This window comes from Dromiciops gliroides, chromosome 2 (genome assembly GCF_019393635.1).
Source record: "Dromiciops gliroides isolate mDroGli1 chromosome 2, mDroGli1.pri, whole genome shotgun sequence".
Lineage (NCBI taxonomy): Eukaryota > Metazoa > Chordata > Mammalia > Microbiotheria > Microbiotheriidae > Dromiciops > Dromiciops gliroides.
The window spans coordinates 654,681,137-654,702,226 of record NC_057862.1 but is presented as its reverse complement, the minus strand read 5'-3'; the positions used below and the strand labels follow the sequence as shown (position 1 = coordinate 654,702,226).

Here is a 21,090-nt window from a genome sequence, read left to right as displayed (position 1 = left end):
ATAGGTTCTTCCCTACAGGACTGTTATGAAGATTAACTAAGATACTATTTGTAAAACACTGCAAAACTGCTACTCCAGAAGTGATAATGGCCAGCCTTGGTCCCAGAGAACAGAACATGGAAAATATAACCCTCCTTTTAGAAGTGGAGGACAATGCATGCAAAATATTGCATGGACTGCCAGATCAAACGAAGTTACTGTGTCATTTGCCTTTGCTTAACTGTTTGTCATCATTAGAGAAAGGAGGTGATCTATTAAGAAATAGCTGGTGTAAAAAACAAAGTACCAATACTTTTTTTTTTTTTAAAGTGAGGCAACTGGGGTTAAGTGACTCGCCCAGGGTCACACAACTAGTAAGTGTTAAGTGTCTGAGGCCGGATTTGAACTCAGGTACTCCTGATTTCAGGGCCAGTGCTCTATCCACTGTGCCACCTAGCTGCCCCCAATACTTTTAAAAATTACACCATTAAGATTCCAAAAATATTTTTTCTAAGTTTAGCATCACTTCATTTCTCTAGGACATAGTTTCTTCATCTGTAAAATTAAAGGGTTCAATATGATGAACTCTAAGTTCCTTGTAGCTTTAGAGTTCTTTGTTTTTAACATTCTAATCAGCAAGAAAAACACAGAAATTAAAGTAGAAATTTAATTTAGGACACATAACTTGCATCTAGTTAAAAAATTCTCCCCTAATGGGTTGCTTACCTTCTGTGGGTTCAGAACTTTAATGACCTGTGTGATGGTCCCCGTGTTAAATGCTGGGACAATGCTGCTGCTAGGAGACAAAAGCTGCAGCTGGAATGTCTGAAAATAAGAAGGATACTCTTTAGAAATAGCAAATCATTCTAATATGGAAATGTTTTGCATGATACCACATGTATAACATATCAAATTGCTTACCATCTCAGGGAGAGAATTCGGAGCTCAAAATGTTTTTTAAGAAATAATGTTAAAACTGTTTTTACATGTAACTGAGACAAAAATAAAATATTCAAAAATAAAAAGAAATAGTAAAACCATCTAATATTATAATACATCATACAAACTTCACAGCTGAGACTGATCTGATCAGGCTTATAGAGCGACATACATGAGAAAAAGTTGAAAGCCAGGGCCAGGAAGACAGCCAATGCTCCATGTTTGCTTGCTCCTGTGTTATAATATCCAATGCCATGTGAGTCAACTACCCAGGTCACACTCCCCACTCCCACAAACCATCACATGCAATCGGCCACAAGTCAGCATTCAGAATACACAAGTCTCTTCTACCACTGGACATCAATTATCAAAAGGTAGTCAATCATGTGTTGTTTTTAAAGTCCTCATGGAGAACTGCGTTAAACATGTGACAAATTTATGTTAAACAGACATTAATGAACGCCAGACAGAACCTAGTTAATAATAACAATAGATGTAATAAGAGGAAGCACTTCTAAGCCATCCATTATATGCCAGGCGATATGTGAAGTGCTTTTCAAAGACCACTTCACTGGATCCTCACAACAACTCTACCTGGTAAGGACTATTATGGTCCTCACTTTACAGACAGAGAGGAAGTGACTTGTGTGGAACAGGTCTTCCTGACTACAGATCCTTCACTCTATATTCACTGTGCTATCAGCTGCCTCATATATAAAGGCTTCCCAAAATACAACGAAATAATAAAATACATGCTACAATTCGAGACAGACAGACATTAGATTATGAGTCTAAAAGAGCTACTATATAAAGCAGTAACTCCAATTCTTCTCCCTAAATGGAATCTGATATGTCAGGGTAGACTTGTAAACTGAGACCTTAGGAATTTTTTGGCAAGTGCTCAATAACCATGTGTTAAACACTGGCCCGATAGTCTACACTATATAAGCTAGACTGCAAAGCAAAAAGCCTCGGGAAAATGAGGTTTAGACTGGGAAAGTGGAGGAGGAGGGAAGAAGAATAAAGCAGCAGAAGAAAGCCAGAAAAACTAGGTATTCTCTAGGTTAAAGCAGAACACTTTAATCATATGCATGTCAGAAGTATTCTATTTTTATGGTTATTAACATTAGACATTAGCATTAGGGGCAGCTAAGTGGCACAGTGGATAGAGGCTAGGCCTGGAGTCAGGAAAACTTGAGGTCAAATCCAGTCTCAGATACTTCTTAGCTATGTGACCCTGGGCAAAGTTACTTCACCCTGTTTGCCTCAGTTTCCTCATCTTTAAAATGAGCTGGAGAAGAATGGCAAACTATTCAGTATCCCTGTCAAGAAAACCCCAAATGGGGTCATGAAGAGTCCTTCACAGCTGTAAACAACTGAACTAACATAAGACCATTAGATCTCTGAGAATGGGAAGATTTTTTGCCTTTCTTTACAGAGCTTAGCACAGTGATTGGCACACAGCAGAAACTTATTAAACGCTCACTTATAGGAAGAAGCATCTGTCACTAAGTGCTCCAAGAGATCACTAATTAGGATACTGTAACCACCTGATGCCCTGAGAAATTCTAAACATAGCACCTACCTCTCTCTATAATAATGTAAAACATTAAATAGAAAAGAAGTGAGATACCCAAGCTGGATTGTCTTCTCTCTCCTTTGAGAGTGCAATGACCACTGAGACTACAGCTGCAATGCAAATTATTCTAAAAGCTCATGAAACATAATTTCTTTACCCCTAATGTCATATTTCAAAATCTCAAGCAAGCAGCTTCATCTCCAAGAATCAATAGTTGGAGAATCTGGCAGAAACAAGATATGGTAAGAATGGATACATGATGTACTCATAAAGGGAAATGAAAGAAAATCAGAACAATATGGAACATGTTACCACCTATCAGACTTATGGATAGCAAAATTTATATATAAATGAGATAGAGAGCACTGTGAGATATAAAATGGCTAATTCTGATTACATTAAATGAACTTGATTTTGTGCAAATAAAACCAACACAGCCAAGATTAGAAGGAAAGCAGAAAATTGTGGGAGGGAGAAAATTTATAGATAGTTTCTCAGATAAATTTCACCTCAAACATTTAGAAAACTTTGTCAAATTTATACGAATGGATCATTGCCCAATTAATGGTCAAAGGATAGAAAAAGGTAGTTTTTCAATAAAGAAACCAAAGATATATATATATTCATATAAAAAATGCTCTAAATCTGATGAAAGAAATGCAAATTAAAACAACTGAAATATCTTCTCACACCTATCAAATTGGCTAAAATAAAAGAAGGGAAAAATGACAAATGTTAGAGGGCATGTGGAAAAATCGGGACACTGAAACACTGATGGTGGAACTATAAACAGCTCCAACCATTTTGGAGATCAAGCAAGCATTATGCCCCAAGTACAAAACTGTCTATACCCTTTGACAAAAGGCAAAGTGCCTATATGCTCTAAAATATTTTTAGTAGGTATTTGTGAGGGCAAAGAACCAGAAATCGAGTGGATGTTCATCAACTGGGGAATGGCTAAACCAGCGGTGGCACATGATTATGATGGAATACTACTATGTTGTAAGAAATGATGAGGAGAATGATTTTAGATAAACCTGGAAAGACTTACATGAACTTTTGCTGAGTGAAGTGAGCAAAACCAGGAGAACATTATACACAGTATAACAACACTGTTCAAAGAATAACTAAACTATTCTGAGTATTAAAAATATTCAAATCAACTACAAAGAACTGATGAAGATGTTATTCATCTCCAGAGAAAATAGAGAAAGTGATAAACAGAAGTATGCATAATGTGGGGTTTTTTTTTGGGGGGGGGGGAGTAGATCTGGGTCAAATGGTCACTTTCTCTAGTGCAAGGTGAGGAAGGAGAGAGGAAGACAGTTTGGAACTTAACTTGTAACCAAAAAATGTTTTTAATTACATTTTTAAAACTCTTTGGAGGGGGCGGCTAGGTGGCGCAGTGGATAAAGCACCGGCCCTGGATTCAGGAGTACCTGAGTTCAAATCCGGCCTCAGACACTTGACACTTACTAGCTGTGTGACCCTGGGCAAGTCGCTTAACCCCAACTGCCTCAATAAAAAAAAAAAAAAAAAATTTAAAAAAAAAAAAAAAAAACTCTTTGGAGGAAACTCTTAATTGATGAGATCATAGAGCCATCTGAGTAAGTAGCAATGTAACTTAAATGGGTCATAAATTCATAATGTTAAGTTAAACATACAAAGTTTGTCTTGATACAAAACTGAAACAAACACCTTAACAAGTACTACAGGTAAAATAAGTCTTCTAATGTTTATCCACTTGAACGGCGTAACGAGCCTTAGACTAACAATATAGCCTCTCATCCCTAGCAATAAGAGGCCCAGTGGGAACTCTGGAGCTGTCCCTCTCTTGATAAAAGCCTATGAGGGAATGAAACGCTTTGGCTCCAACAGCACGGGGTTGCTCTCCACTCAGAGACAGCCCAACACTGATTGTCCATGGAAAGATGGCTCCTTGTGATTCGGTGGGGATACCCATTTCCCTCTTCTCCCCTTATGTAGAACCCCCTCTTTTGTACCTTCTGTGAACAAAGTGTGTGGGTGAGTCTGTATGTAGGTGTGTACCCTGCTGTGCCACTGGCCCAGATTGTCCAGGGGCTCCTGTCCCTGTCCCTCCCCTCAGAGGGCTGATAAAAATCACTGGTGTGCTCAGTACTTCCAGCCGTCTTTCTTTCCTTGCAGGATCTGAAGCCACTGGCAAGTTTGAGCCAGGCCAGCACCCTCTGTTCCAAAAGATAAGAAAGGCTCTATCATACCTTTGGTACTGCAGCTTGGAAAACAAAGTCTGTCATGTCCAGTTCTGTGCTGTTGGAGGCCTGTATCGTGATCACTGTGACACTGGGGTTAGTGTTGGACCTTTCAAAGGTGAATTCTATCTTTAAACCATTCTTACTATACGCTGTGATGGAGGGGATACCTGGAAGAGTACAGAAAGATTAGCCTACAAGTAAGCTATTTAATGCCTTTGGTTCCTCCCTCTGCTACTGCTCAGTGCCTTTACCTGGCCCCAGTGATGTTTGCAACCTTACCTGAAGCAATATCATTGAAGAGAGGCTGTGATGAAAGTCCATCCAAGAGGAAAGGAGGCTGTGACAGCTGTGGGACTGAAGCAGGGGCAGAAGGTGGAGCACCTAAAAGAAATATATCCAGTGAAAGGTAAAGCTTAGTCAGAAACCACAGTTCCTGAGGTGAGATACCCCCTACTTAGAATTTTACAAGTAAAAAATTAACCAAGGATCTAAAAAGAAAAAGCAAATGAGTCAGTGTGGGTGCCTGTATTAAGGGACTATATATTAAGTGACCATATGCATATGCATATATATATATAAAATCACATAGTTCATAATTCTAACAAGGTAATAAGTCAATACAGAAAACCAAGAATGGCTATATGGTACAGTATCTAGAGAGCTGGCCTCAGAATCAGGAAGACCTAAGATGCAGACCAACAGTGTGAGACCTTGGCCAAGCTATTGACCCGCTCTGTGTCCCAGGCAACTCTTTGACACTACAGAATGGAGAGGTGTCAATCTGCATGGATTCAAGTTTCTTCACAAATGAAAAAACGTGCCTAGTCAAAGACATTAAAAATTAATTTTAAGAAAGCAAATGTCAGGGTAGTTAGGTGGCGCAGTAGATAGAGCATTAGCCCTGGATTCAGGAGGACCTGAGTTCAAATCCGGCCTGAGACCCTTGACACTTACTAGCTGTGTGACCCTGGGCAAGTCACTTAACCCCCATTGCCTCAGCAAAAAAAGAATTCTTTTTTGTTTTTTTGTTTTTGTTTTGTTTTTTTTTTTTTAGTGAGGCAATGGGGGTTAAGTGACTTGCCCAGGGTCACACAGCTAGTAAGTGTTAAGTGTCTGAGGCCGGATTTGAACTCAGGTACTCCTGACTCCAGGGCCGGTGCTCTATCTACTGCGCCACCTAGCTGCCCCAAAAAGAATTCTTAAAAAAAAAAAAGAAAGAAAAGAAAAAAAGAAAATGCCAAAAATCCTTAAATTAATAGAAAAGCTTTCAAAGGAAAATATAAAAGCAAAGGAACACTTATAGAAACGAAACTAAGAGCCTAAGGAAAGAAACAACTATCTTCATATTTTAAAAAAAAATGCAGAAAAAGCATACAGCTGGATAAGTAATCCTATGCACAAAGGTCTTGCACAGATAAAAATGCCCAAGTACAAAATCTAAAACAGATTAATAATAACAGTAACAATAATAATAGCTAACACCATGGGCTTTCAAGTTTGCAAGTGCTTTCCATTGTATCTCATTTGATCTCCACAACAATCTGGGGCAAGGGGGCTATTGGGTGCTACTATTCTTATTACTCCCATTTTATAGATGAAGAAACTGAAATCCATAAAGGTGAAGTGACTTGTCCAAATTCACATGGCTCAGAAAATGTCTAAGGACAAATTGGAACTCAGGGCTTCCTGGTCCCACGACTCTGGGGTGCTACCATCTGCCTTATGGCACCAAGGGACACCAAGACACAAAGGTTTACATTCTATTAAACACACATTCCTTTAAAAATGACTATGAAGCAAATCTTAACTCTAATCACATGCTCCCTTGGATTCTGCATTATTACTTTAGAAGTATGTGTCCTACAGTGGGGAAAAAATCCTGAAGCCCCAACATACAGCAGCACACCAATCCTCCACTGGCCCCCTAGGCTCAGTTCTTTTCTACAGAAGAGTCAAATAAGCCACTTCTACATTTGTGGAATATGCTAGCAGAAGAAAATCAAATAGAAATCGATTACTTTAATTTTTCCAAAATACATGAAGTTTATTCTTTATTTTTCTCCAACTCCATTATAACAAATTTTTCAATCTTTCACTGAAGCTCACTTGTAGTGACAATTTTAACAGTGACAGAAAAATCAGGGCAATAAATTAGTAAACTTGCAAAAATGGAAGGAAAAATTTTTAAAGGCTTAAAACCTTATTTAAAGACCAAAAAGGAGAAAATCTAGTCTTTCAAATGGGAAAGAAAAATGAGTAGACAACACTAAAAATACAGGGGTATTAAAAAGTTACTCTTTAAAGCACATCTTCAATGCACAAAATGAACTGGACAAAGGAATAAGCAATAACTACTGCACAGGAAACCAATCAGAAATGCAGACCTAGGGAAAAAATGTCTATAGAGTCAATGAGGTTGGGGCAGCTAAGTGGCGCAGTGGATAGAGCACCGGCCCTGGAGTCAGGAGGACCTGAGTTCAAATCCAGCCTTAGATACTTGACACTTACTAGCTGTGTGACCCTGGGCAAGTCACTTAACCCCAATTGCCCCACCAAAAAACAAAAAAATAGAGTCAGTGAGGCATTGTGAACAGAGGGCTTGCTTCAGGAAGACTTGGTTTCAAATCTAAACTGCAGAGCAAGTCCCAAGATCTGCCTTGGAGAGGGCACTCACAAGAAGAATTAAATCACTGACATGGTCCAAGGAAACCCACAACCTAGAACATCTGTGATATTTCATGGGTATGAATTTAATCTGAAAGCAGAAGTAACAGTAGAGATACTGACTTCTCCAAGCTTTTCCAATACTAAGGAATTCTTCTTCTTCAGATAGTCAGAACTGGCTAGTTGGTCTCATGTAAGACCCATCTTTCAAGGACTGATCTCAAGAAAAGGACTCAACTGCTAAAATCCTCTAGTTTTCAGCATCCCAAAAAAGCTTCGTCAGTAGTTCCAGCATAGCCTTACCTGTCAGATTGAGATCTCCCAGCAAGTCAAGAAGCTCTCCCCCAGCAGAAGCTGGTTTGGTTGTAGGGACAGTTGGAATAATGGGCGTTATATCATTTCCTCCCAACAAATCTAATAAATCATTAGCCTAAAAAAGGAAATAACATCCCAGTATATGAGTCAGTTAACTAATCTATGTCTATATAGCTAGAGGTCCTGGGCACCCACTATGTATCTTGCTGAGATTTTTTTGTACTGTCCCATTGCCCACTAAAAGAACCTAATTAACACTTGAACACTCAAAACTTACCCCACCCTCACTCCCACCCCCACCAGCCATTAGCGAGTGAGTACCTAGTCCCCTTGCCCAACACTGCTATTCTACAACATACTGCCACCATGTTTAATGTAAGCATAAACTGAATGTAATTAATTACAAAGTTTAAAATTTTCAGCTGAATACATATGGATATCAGATCAGGCAAGTGCAATTGAGACTATCAAAAATAAACTTGGATGCCCCTGGCCTAAGGCAAAGCTCTTATAATATTAACACAACAACTAATCCAGAAACACTGAAAGATATTCAGCTAAGAATAATAAGATACGTCTTTTTAGAAGTCATGATAATATAATCCCAACGCCAGAAGAGCTTCCCTATTACCTGGCTGGTTGGCTGTGGCCCAGAGGGGGGTGGTTTTGTCTCCAATGGCGCTGGTTCTGTCTCTCCATTTGTCTGTACAATATCAGTGGGACCATTTGTAGTCACCTTTTCCATGACTGGCATTCTCTCAAGCAGGGCTGACCTGGAAGAACCAGAAGTCCTTTAACTCTAGGCTAATGAAAATAATTAGTCTGAAGCAAAGCATGGATAAATTACTGCTGAAATGGCAGCTAGAGTACTGAAATACATGACTAGATTAAGGATTGGCAAAATATCTAGTTTGTTTTAGTTGAAGAGATTGTCGATCAGAGTCCTAATTTTAGGGATGGAATGGTAGAGAAAACAGATGAGCGGGCCTTAAGAGTGCTATACCTATACACAGACATACACATAAACACAACTAAATAAATGTGTATCACATGACCACAGATGTTATGGGATCTTAGAGGCCATCCAGTCCACTAGATAAGGAAGTTTGGCGACTTGAAGAAAGTCGCCAAGTCTAAGCCAATGACAGGCAGAATTTGTTAGAAACCCATGCACCACATACCTCATGTGGTCATATTTCTTGAAAAGTGCATTGTACTCTACTGCCCTCTGCTGGAGCTCCACATCAATGCTGCTTCCATAGATGGAAACCACTTTCTTAATTCGGCTACAGAATAAAGTAACAAATAGGTTAACAAAATACACAAGAGAAATGTACTCCCAGATCATATTTATTATGAACAAGGGAGAAAAATGTGAACTAAGAGTTTTCTGTATAAATGGTAGATTAAAAAAACTAGTCAAATATTTACTCTTTCATATTATTATAAACTCAATAATAAAAGTCCCTAATTACTTAAAATGTCACCTTGTCTTCACTTTCAGTTGTTCAATAACCATTTTATTCATCATTCACCATAATTCCATTTTAAGAAGAAGGCTGGCTAAGTCCATCAGAAATAATTTCCTTTGATAATAATTTCTGAGATTCTACACGTTGTTTCTCCAAAGTACCACTACTGCTTACAGCAAAGTTTAAAAGAACCCAGGATTTACATAAATACACATCACACAAGAAAGGTTTACTTTCAAAAATCTAGCAGCCATCAGCAAGCTGGGTACCTAACCCTTAACACTGAAATCACTGAAAAAAAAAATCTTGTTTTTAGCATGTTTATCAAAAACAAACAAACAAACAAAAAAAAACCTTGAGAGACTCAGATCTGTCCAAAATACCTCAGCAAAAATATGGTTTTTATCTAGCTAGCAAAGAAGTAAGCTCAAAGACTGAAGAAGCTAAAGCAAGTATTTCTCTTCCCTAAGTAAACACTTGGAATAAATGAAGTTGGATAGTTTACTTAGCGGAAAGGTTTTTCCCCAAATTTGTTTGGTGTTGGCTCCAAAAAGGAGCTGAGCACTAATCAGGAGCTCTCTAATAGCCTGCTGACCTTCTCTTCCCTGAACACTCACTTAACAGTACAGCTGAATCGCGTTGAGAGCTTCATGATGGCAGTGAGAGCATAACCCCGGGTAACAGATGTAGACATGTTAGAGATGAGAACACTTTCCAAGATATCCAGCACTTCATCCTCTGTAACCTGGACAAAATGTAGACTGGTTAGTGAAGACCAGAATCCAGATCAAAGCAATCAAGAGTTATGAAAAGTGCTTCTCATGGCAAATGCTTCTGTAACATTCTTCTGCTGACCACAAGACTAAACAAATTGCCAGGGAAGCTGTCTACCAATAGAGTGGGGGCAGTGGTAAAGGGAACATCTAGGTGCAGGACATCACAGAAGGACACACATTCCCCACCATCGCCCTTTAGACAGACTCCAGTGTCTGGACAAAATGCATCTTAATACAGAGGTTTTGGTGCAGGCAGAGCTTCTCTCTGGCCAAACACACAACATCCAAAAAGCCACCAAGTCTGGCTGACTGAAAACATGGCTTCCAAAATCCAATCGCTTCTTAAAAATTCCAAGTGTCTGATATGTAGCAGCACTACAAAGGACCCATAATAAATACAAGCCCCCAAATGATGGAGTCAATGCCTTTACTGAATCCATCCCCAAACCAAGACCCAGGGCATCATGACTCTCTTCTCAGCCACATACCATCAAAGACCTTTTAGCCTTTCTGTAGAACCAGCAGTACCTGAATGGGCTCTTCCTCTTCACATTGACCAGATACTAGCAGGTCTCCATATTCACCTATACACCAGGCAGCTACTTGCACCAAAGGTTGCTGTCAAAAAAAAGGTGAATTTGTCAGGGTATTAAATTCCTTAAAATAAGATTTAAGGCAAAATCATTGGTTTGTTTACTAGCATATTGACAAAAAACCAAAACAGGGGCAGCTAGGTGGCACAGTGGATAGAGCACCAGCCCTGGATTCAGAAGGACCTGAGTTCAAATCTGGCCTCAGACCCTTGACACTTACTAGCTGTGTGACCCTGGGCAAGTCACTTAACCCAAATTGACTCACCAAAAACAAACAAACAAAAACTCAGACATAAAAGGCACCTTGAAAGAGAAGGTATACTAAAATAAAAAGATTCACTTAAAATAAGAGTATAATTGATTTTTCCCTTGGTAGTAAAATCCACTTAATGAAAGGCAAATGAGACACTTACCTGGGAATAATCACCAAGAATGGCTTTGTAGAGGCGCTGAACAGTGTAGGCATGCATCTCTACACTATTGGTTATCAGCTGAATCAAGTTGGGGACAGCATCATCACGGACATAACTCCCTGCCTAAAAGAAAACCCCGGCATTTTACCCTAGACAAATATACTCAGGAGTAACAAAGCTGTAGGATGGAGGAGGCTCTTTTTGGTTCTCTTTCTTTTACAGGAGAGAAGCTCAATTCAGACCAACACAATGTTTGTTCCTCATACAAACTCTACATTCTGACTGCTCCACTACTTCCAAGTCCTACTTCAAGTCTAAACCTCTCTCCCTTCTTATCAGAAAGAAAAAAGTACCATCTCCTCTTTCAGAAGGAATTTCAGAATAAGAATTAAGATTTTAAGTTATGTCTTTTCTATATACAACTAAAAACATGGGACTGAATTTCAAAAATGTGGAAACAAGGGGCAGCTAGGTAGAGCAGTGGATAGAGCACTGGCCCTGGATTCAGGAGGACCTGAGTACAAATCTGGCCTCAGACACTTGACACCTACTAGCTGTGTGACCCTGGGCAAGTCACTTAACCCTCATTGCCTCACCCCACCCCCCCACCCCCCCACCCCCCCCCCGGGCAAAAAAAGTGAAAACATTCACTCTTTTGGAGGCTAAATCAGAGTATTACACTACAGTCTAGCTTATAATGAATGTTACCAAAAAACTATATGAGAGCAAAAAAATTTTAAGAGTTAAAATGTTATAAAGCAATGAAATTACATTTTCACTGAGCAGGACTCAAATAATTTAATAATTACTGAGGCCCTTAGGTGAACTGAGTCTAACCTCCTAATATCTAATCCCATTTGTATAGATACCTCAGTAGAAGTTAAAGGCTTGTAGTTAATAGTATTCCACATATTGAGTCAACTTTTTGACCAATGGCAAGCATTTGCTAGAATCAAAAGAACAATTTGTGTCACAGAACAGAGCAGAGCTAATTGGTCTGTTCAACAACTAAACCCATGTCCTTAGCCTAATGTGTTAGAACCACAGCTTCAACAAATGAGCTAGACAGAATATAAAGAGTCATAGTCTGAAATGAGATAACTCAGAATAACCAAAAGGCAGGGAGGGAAGAGGTTAGAGGTTAGATTGTAGTAGTGAAAAAAGGAAACAGGTTAGGAATAGAGGTGGAGGTTAAGGTGAAAATTGGAGCAGATGATTACTTAGACCCATGGCTTAAATGGAGAAAAACTTCCTGAACATGCTAAAGATAGCTTTAAATAAAGAGATAGGAAAAGGCTAGAGGTAAAACAAGTGCATTCTAGAAAAAAACAAAACAAAACAATGAAATAAGTGATCCTTAACTAGAAGTAAGTCATATACCTAAAGTGCTACTTTAACAATTCTAGGGTTTTCTTCTTTGGGGGGCCTTAGAAATATCAAGATTTGTATCTTGTTGATTTCTCGGGATTCTTTTTATGACTTCTTTTTCTAGAAATCAGTTTTTCTAGAGATTTAGATGAACCTAGTTCCCATAATTCAACCTTTTTCTTCTCAAAAGATAGGTTGCTTAGTGGAGACTGAGAAACCTAGTGTCTCCCTATTCAACATTCCATTCCCCACACCCTCAAGCAAGAAGAGCCATCAAATTTCTTCAATTTGTGTCTAAAACAACTGCAGTCATATAACAAACATGGACTGAATCTTTCTTCTTAAAAATGAACTAGACAAACATCCCAGAATCTCTGCAAAATACCATAGAGCAAAATGCCCACTAAAAAGAATCATTCTAAACTTAAAACAAAGAATTCAATTTACATAAATTTTTAGAGCTACTGCTTACCGTTGTTAGAACACGCATAATTGTGTCTATGTGCCATCGTTTGGAAGGTGCATACCTGAGAAAACAATAGCACAGGGTAAATAACTCTGATGTTGCCAAGTCACAGCATACTTTCAGACCTTTAAGGATCTCTTCTGTTGGAAATATTTATATACCGAGTCATTTCGGTTCATTTTCAGGTCTGGCAGCTAGCCTTACCTCAAAGACTGAGGAAGAAGTATATCTGAACTTGGCCAGCTTACATAATATTACAATGGGAGCCCATCTCTTCAACTTCTCAAGAAAAAACAAGACAAAAGAAGAGAAGGGACTATGCCCATACCTAGATGCTACTAAAACTAGAAACTCATTCACTAAATAGAGAATGGAAAGGAAGAGAAAGATTATTGCTTACTCTTCAAATCCTGACATACTAGTCCCTGAATTTTGAAGGCAAGAAACTTAGGCCTGTTAACCTTTCTGTTCTTCATGGGCCAAAAACTTAAATCAAACAAAAGTCATACTTGACAGCTTTTATAGCACAGTAAAGACGTTTCTCCCTCAGAATGCTTAAAAAGTGTTAAGTCCTTCAATTCAACAAGCAGCTATATTAAGCACATACTATGTTCTAGGCACCTAAGATACAAAGACAAAAAGGAAACAGCCCCCGTCCCCAAGCAGGTTACTTTCTATTAGTGGGGATGGAAGACAATCATATACACAAATAAAATACATATGAAGTCATTTGGAGGGTCAGTTGTGCACTGACAACTAGGAGGGGAAAAGAAACATCTCCTGTAGGAGGTAGCCCTTGAACAGAACTTTGTCACCTATAGATAACAAACAGTAAGTAAGCCATTGTACCTAGAACATGGAAAGTGAAAAGGAATCACATATCAATCTGGAAAATAAGGCACAAAATAAGCTCACGAAATAGAAAGCTGGATAATAGGAACTAAATTTATATGCAGCCCTATCAAAATCAGGAAAGGGGCAAGTTACTGTATTTGTATTTTACCTAAGTCAGCATTATAAAAATTAAATCTTACTTTTCTGCAGCAAGGAAGATTCCAGATGCACAGTCTGCCTTAAATTCTGGCTCACAGGAATCCAAAAAATATAGCAATTCCTTCATCATACCACGGATATTATTTCCATTTACCAGAGCAAAACTTAATTCCATTGCACGCCTTAGAGGGGGGAAAAATGAGTTAACAAATGCTGAGATATCACGGCCTTTGTTTCATTTTTACTGGCTATAAATCCTAAGTTTCAACAAATGGATTCATTCTTAGACTTCCTTCTCATAAAACAATGCCAGCCCCCAAATGTAAAAGAAATTTCATTTCCTTCTTTTATAAAAACTGAGACCATAGGAGTAACTTCAAACGACTCCTAATGGGTACATGCTTCCACTTCTGTGTCCACTTAAGACAAGGGAATGATCTCACTGGTCTATTCTGTGATCGCAAAGTTCTTAGTCATGTGATACAACCCTTGCATTCTCAACGCAGTGATAAAAGTCTAAGTGCACATAAAAAAAGCTGCCAATCTAATGGTTCTACACTCTGTGTGCTACTTGAAAAAGACAAATGTTCACCCAATTACTATGGGGAAACAGTCCAGGCTTTTCCATTAAACAGAACTAAGCCATTACACAGTAGCTTTCTTAATATGGCTCTTTTCATACATAGCCAATAATAAAAAACAGGTGGTCTGTTTTGAAATCAACTTCTTAGAGAAATTGGATATACCTTTTCCTACTTTTGAACTTCAAACATGTACTAAGAAATCAATGAAAAATCTATTTCCTAGGCAAATTTTGGCTGATCAACCCAAGTGTCTTTCATACAATGATCAAAGAGATTATTCTTAAGCCAGATTCTTTAGAAATGTTTTTTGCACTAAGATTTTCCACATCTTCTGTAGCAAAGTTATTTCCAAGTGCATATAATCACAGAAGTGCAAATTTACTTAGAAAAATTGGTGGAGTCACTGCAGACCAGACCAGGATTAAACCCTTTAGCAAAAAGCAGATAAGCTAATATGGAGTGACTTAGTTTGAGTCTGTACTTTCAATACTAATTCCGTAGGACACCCTTCTAAGAAATACAGCTGTTTCCAGTACTTTGAGGTACATGTCTATCATAATAAAATGTGTGCTGTCAGCAGTTTGAGCCTCAGCATTGTGCCAAAGCACTCAGCCGATGGATCACTCAAAGTTTTCATCCTCCAACACACAAAGCACAGTAGAATCTACTGAACATTAGGCCTTAACTAACATCATCTCTTTTTATTCTTTTACTTCATAGCCCTCTACCCTAAGGGGAGGGAGGAAGGGAGTAAGCCTTTCTCTAAGCATCTGTTCTCTGCCAGGCACTGTGCCAAGCACTTCACAAATACTATGTCATTTGATCCTCATGACAACCCTGTGGGGTAGAAGCTATTATCATTCCCATTTAATAGATGAGGAAACTGAGGCAAAGAGGTGAAGAGACTTATCACCCAGGGTTACACAGCTCTGAGGCTGAATTTGGTTTGGTTTGGTTTTTTGGGAGGCAATTGAGGGTAACTAACTTGCCCAGGGTACACAGCTAGTGTCTAAGGCCACATTTGAACTCAGTTCTTCCTGACTCCAGGGCTGGTGTTCTATCCCAAAGCTTCTTAAACCATGGTTTCCACTGCATATGAAGTAACGCAACAGAGTGTGAAAGTTTGTGAAAAACTTGGCAATAAATGTTGGATCTATATTCCTATTTTATATACTTATATCCCTGGGGTCGCATAAGATTTCTCAGGCAAAAAGGGGTCATGAGCGGAAAAAGCCTAAGAAGTCCTGCTCTAGCCAATGAGCTACCCCTAGCTACCCTTTTAGGCTGAATGAATTTGAACTGAAATTTTCCTGACTCCAGGCCCAGTGTTATACCTGTGCCAGCAAGTGCTTCTAACCAACTCTTGCCACTTGGCCAACTCTGAATAAGAACATTTGTATTCTTGTATATAATATTGTTCATGTGCTAGAAAACTAATGAAATCCCTCTTTCATCGCCACCCCCTCTTCCAGTTGGTACATAAAAAAAGGAAGATTCCTATGCTCTGACCTATATGCAAAGGAATAGAGAGTCCTGGACTTGGAGTCAGAAAGGCCTAGGCTGAAATCCCATCTCTGACACTTAAAATGATATATGATTGGGGCAAGCCATTTGGGCTGTTCCTCAGTTTCCTTATTTGTAAAATGGGAATATTATCTCTTAAAATTGACTCAGAAAATTGTTTTAAGATTTAAAATGCAGTAATACAAAATGTTTTACAAACTTTAAGAGTTATGTGAAAGGCAGTCATTATTATTAAAATCAGAAGCCACTGAAACACAAGATGTCTGAAATAGTCATTAGATCCCACGCATTATATAAAACACCATGGATCACCCATCCGCCTCCTCTCAAACGGAACTATATCATTCTTACTGTATATTTGCATAATTTAGCCCAGAAACAAATAAAAAAAGGTTCTCCATTTATTACCGTTTAATTGAGACATCAAGATCCTTCAAGCAGTCCACAATGGTACTTCGATGCCTCTGTACTGCATTATGATCTGTCTGCACTGTCTTCAACAATGATGTCAGAGCTACATACCTAAGAACAAACAAAACAAATCTGAGAAACTGCTTTAAAATCCAAGACTTGGGACTGGCTTTTTCCTCTGTACATGTCATGGCACTGATCTATCTAGTGATGCTATCAAAATAAGAGAAATTTTACATACTGCTAGAAAACTTACACTTAGAGTGACTGCCCAAAATTAACATCAGAGATTGAGATATTATTCCATTGTGCAATAAAGACAACTAGCAGAAGCCTGATTATGACTGAATTGCTTTGGAATTATATTCATGATTCAGTTTCTTAAAATCTCTAGGAGGGATCATTTCATTCTCTCAAATTCTACCAAATGGCAAATTCATGTTCATGTGAAACAGATTTTAGTCCTTTCTACAAGGACTTAATCCCAAAGAATAAGATTCAAATGGAACTTCAGCATCAAAACATAAACTATAGCCAGAATGCATATGAAAAAGAAAGACAAAAGCAATATTGATTCACCTACTTTTAAAAATCATAGTTCAAAAATATCACTTCTTAAATCTGCTTCCTGGAGTTTATTTCCTATTGTAATCTGTACTCTACAAATGGGTAATAAAACCTAAATGTTCCTGATATCTTTAAAGGTAGAATAAAAAGATCAAAACAAAATTATGAAGTATGAGTCCAACACCTGAGAAATTTATTTGACTTACCTAATATTTTTGTCATTGTTCAATAAGAAACGACCCAGGATATTTATGGCTAATACCTGAAAAGAAATGGTTAGGTACAGATTAAAGATCTGGGAAAATGAAGTATTGTGCAATATTGCTTTGAGGTCCTTAGAGATCCTAGTATTTCTAAGCTACTAGCATTAAAAGTCTAGAGGGAACAGCGTATGAAATCAATGTTATTAAATCCCATTACATACATGTGTACATATATGCATATGTACACGCACAAACATATGGATGAAGGACTGGATTCCCTATAAATGGCAGGGCCCTCCAGATGTTTCTGTTTATAGATGACCCTGTTACATTGAACTCCAGATCACTAAAAGCCCTGCTCCTCCCAAAATGAAATCCAGTTATCACTCAGGAGGGCAGACTAATAATTACCAATGAAAGAAAAATAAAAGTAGCTTAAGAATCTATTGGCCAGGGGCAGCTAGGTGGTGCAGTGGATAGAACACTGGCCCTGGAGTCAGGAGGACCTGAGTTCAAATCCAGCCTCAGACACTTAACACTTACTAGCTGTGTGACCCTGGGCAAGTCACTTAACCCCAACTGCCTCACCAAAAAAAAAAAAAAAAGAATCTATTGGCCAAACCAACATGCAGTTGTACAGACAACCTACAAAGTTGGTCTATCCTAGTAAATCTAATTTGTATAGGCATTATTCATGACAATAAATTGGGTCCAAAATTAAAATTAGAGGAGCTGGATTGCATTTGGGAAACTGCATAGTGTTTTACATGACCCCAAGTTTCAATCTGAAACAAAGGACCATCTTTTTAATAATATTCTTCCAGTAATGCTGCAAGTCACAGAAAATACCAGTGTCTGAAGAATTAATGTTAAGGGTCATCCAAAAGGCAACAGAAAGGTGCGTGCTGGGTTTAAGTTACAGTGTACAATTACCAAAGAACTACACATAAGAAGAGACATAAAGGATGCAATGGGATATGACTGGAAAATAGAGGACAACCAAGGAACAGTTCACGTGTTCCATATTGGCATCTCCACAATGTCAAGAAACCTAGATGAAGATCCCTGAACACCTGAAATGGACCCTGTGAACTATCTACTAAAGGGCACGGACAAGAATGTGTACCAGAGAGAGGGCACAGAGAGCTGATGAGATCACAGAGCCATATAAGAACACGGATCTGTGTTTGAGAAACAGCAATTGCAAACACTAAAAGAACACTTTAAAAAACTGAAGTATCATGCTAAAACTCTCTTTTTAGAGCCGGCAGAACTCAAATTTACATTTCAGTTATCACTCTTAGGAAGAATTTTAAATGTTTTCCTGACAGCATTATAGCCCCAAGTCTTATTTTACCCAATATTTTCAATAATACCATATTAAATTCAGTTGTAAGTCCTCAATGGGGGAAATGACACGTCAGGTATCAGTAATGTAGATCCTCTATAATGGAAAGACCCATACCTTAAGTCAATTTTCCAGCATTACTTTGGTCATTAACAGCTCCAAAGACACTAATGACTACGTAGTTCATTCTAAACTAGAAGCCTTGCTGAAAACAAGATAAAAAAAAACATACTCTTAGTCCACTCTCTGACTTGATGTCCATAATAGTCAAAACCGTTTCATAGAGAATAGCGTTTCCTACATTTTTACTAGTCTCCGTATTGGTGGCAACCTGAAAAAGACAAAAAGAAAAATACATAGCTAAAAAAATGATGCCCTTGGACCCTATCTGAATGCATTAAGTTTGAGACTGCCCAAAGAGTACTAAGTATTCGACTCTACAATCTCTCAAGTGGACAACAGAGTTGAAGTTTTTTCCACTCACCTGTGCCAATATATCATTCATCGCTTCACTTGAGTCATCATCATTTCTTCCTAGAATTCTTAGTAAGCGCAGGATTCGCACCTAATGCAAGTACAAAGAAAGCCAACACATTATGTCCAAAAGGTGTTTATCCTGCACCTCCTTCATGGTGTAAATTTCAATGAGAACATTAAAAAAAAAAAGAAAAGCTATAAAGTGTCATGTGTTTAAGAGAGCTTAAAAATAATCTTTACAAACGGTATACATGCTTCTTCTTACAATAAAAACCTCAGCTTAGGATTTAGATAGCACACACTCCCAGCAGCTCCTAACTGCTACCGGAATACCGATATCCTAACTTCTATCTTTGAGTGACTAAAATCCATTACTGACTACTGGGTTCTCTTTTATTCATTCTAGTGGCTGATCACTCCATTCAAGTTAATTCACTCAGTAATGCCATCTTAGTGACCACTTACCAATTTAAGAAATACCTCAATATCTGAATCTATTAATAGTCAAATTATCACTTTAAAATCATGGCACATGATAAAAGCTTGCATTTATTTCTATGTTTTAAAGTTTACCAAGTGCTGTCCTTAAAACAAATGTATGAGGCAGGGATCACCTTGGTTTTATAGAAAAGCAAACTAAGGCTTAACCACTGTTAAGGCTAATCTGCCAGGAAACAAAAAAGATATTAAAGAGCCACTGCTTAATTACTTAAATTTGACCAACATTTTTATCCTCACCTGTAAGAAGGGGTCACTGATCCCAGACACGTCATGCTCTGGTGAATATCCAGACATGATAAGGTTCTTTAGAATACGAACTAACTGTGGTACAAGCTGCAGAAAATAAAGACATTAAAAAATGATCACCACATCAAAGGACATCCTTTAGAAAAAGCAGATCCCTGCCTTAGCAGAGGGTGCACGAGTGGGTCTAAACAGATTTTTCTACCAGTTCAGCAAACTGGAATGACAGTACCAATAATTAATAGTAAGTGAGGAATAATTAGACCTGGGCGATTTTTAAATGAAAAGGTATTGGCTTACTTTTAGGAAATGTATTTCATTTGAATAAAACCTAACTTACCTTTCTTCAAGGTATGTATTAACAACCTAAGATACAATAATACTAGATATACCATGGTCACATGTAAAGAAAGCCAACTGGGCATATTCAAATCCTACCACTAGAGGTCAGGATACTTACAATACGTGTATTAGATTACTATGCTAGGCAATTATTTCAAATAAAAATTAAGATGAAAGGTATGAAATTTCTCCACATGCATATTACTAAAGCTTTGCTATTCAAATAGTTAAAAATCCTTCCCCAGAAGGATTTATAATAGGGCAAGGTATGTGTTGCCATCAAAAAGGAGTTTTTAAAACTACCTGGCCAGATCTCTATATGGAAACAAAAGTAGCAGAGGAAAGCATTCTCAACAATATCCTTCAAAATCCAGTAATTTATTTCAAAGATATAGAACCATCAATAATAAAATCCTCTATCTACTGTATAATTTTAAATACCTCATATAAAGTCCTGTGCTAATACTTAACTGCCATGTCTTGTCACACATATGAAACATCTCCAATGAGACTATAAACTCTTTGTAGGAAGAACTTCTGTCCAGTAATACTGCCAAATAGTCATTTTTTCGTCTTGTATTCTACATATGAATCAGACAAACAACCAAGAAAAGCTTCCCAATTTTTGCCTCACCTTCAACAATGATCTACACAGACTGAAAAACCTACTTCTCCCCAAGTTGTCTGGTCTAGTTCCTTATTTCTTTTTTTACTTCACTATGTGGTATTCTAAGCTATGGTATATTAGTGAATTATCCTACTAATTCCAATATAAGCTATACCTCTAAATTTAAATCTTTTTTAAAGACAAAAAACTGTTGGTTTATATTTTAAATGTAATTTTTAGCTGAATCTCTAGGATTCTCTAAGTAAAACATCACATCATTTACAAAGAACAATTAATTCCATCTTCTTGTTTCTTATGCTCATTCCTTTTAGCTGCATTTTGTTTTATTGCTATAGCTAGAATTTCTAGAACAGTTTCAAATAGTAGTGATAATACTTACAGCTTTGCTTTACCTCTGATCTTATTTGAAAGGCCTCTAGTATTTTAAAAAAACCATTATATATAATACTGGCTCTTCATTTTAAATAAATA

General features: G+C 37.8%; 1 protein-coding gene and 1 non-coding gene across 4 annotated transcripts in view; both read right to left on the bottom strand.

Moving 5' to 3' along the window:
• Positions 1-21,090, bottom strand: part of AP1G1 (adaptor related protein complex 1 subunit gamma 1) — a 72,104-nt gene that overhangs the window by 5,798 nt on the left and 45,216 nt on the right. For all 3 annotated transcript variants that reach the window (XM_043981895.1, XM_043981897.1, XM_043981898.1), the window contains 16 exons: positions 19,644-19,739; positions 18,913-18,993; positions 18,661-18,759; positions 17,084-17,139; positions 16,308-16,421; positions 13,833-13,973; positions 12,805-12,859; positions 10,965-11,087; positions 10,487-10,576; positions 9,800-9,927; positions 8,892-8,996; positions 8,342-8,483; positions 7,699-7,825; positions 5,011-5,112; positions 4,738-4,898; positions 706-804 (listed from right to left, as the gene is read on the bottom strand). In XM_043981895.1, coding sequence (XP_043837830.1) covers positions 706-804; positions 4,738-4,898; positions 5,011-5,112; positions 7,699-7,825; positions 8,342-8,483; positions 8,892-8,996; positions 9,800-9,927; positions 10,487-10,576; positions 10,965-11,087; positions 12,805-12,859; positions 13,833-13,973; positions 16,308-16,421; positions 17,084-17,139; positions 18,661-18,759; positions 18,913-18,993; positions 19,644-19,739 — 1,719 coding nt within the window. The remainder of the gene's footprint in view (positions 1-705; positions 805-4,737; positions 4,899-5,010; positions 5,113-7,698; positions 7,826-8,341; positions 8,484-8,891; positions 8,997-9,799; positions 9,928-10,486; positions 10,577-10,964; positions 11,088-12,804; positions 12,860-13,832; positions 13,974-16,307; positions 16,422-17,083; positions 17,140-18,660; positions 18,760-18,912; positions 18,994-19,643; positions 19,740-21,090) is intronic.
• LOC122745103 lies at positions 14,940-15,025 on the bottom strand. Its single transcript, XR_006355392.1, has one exon. It is a non-coding gene; the product is annotated as a small nucleolar RNA SNORD71 (small nucleolar RNA).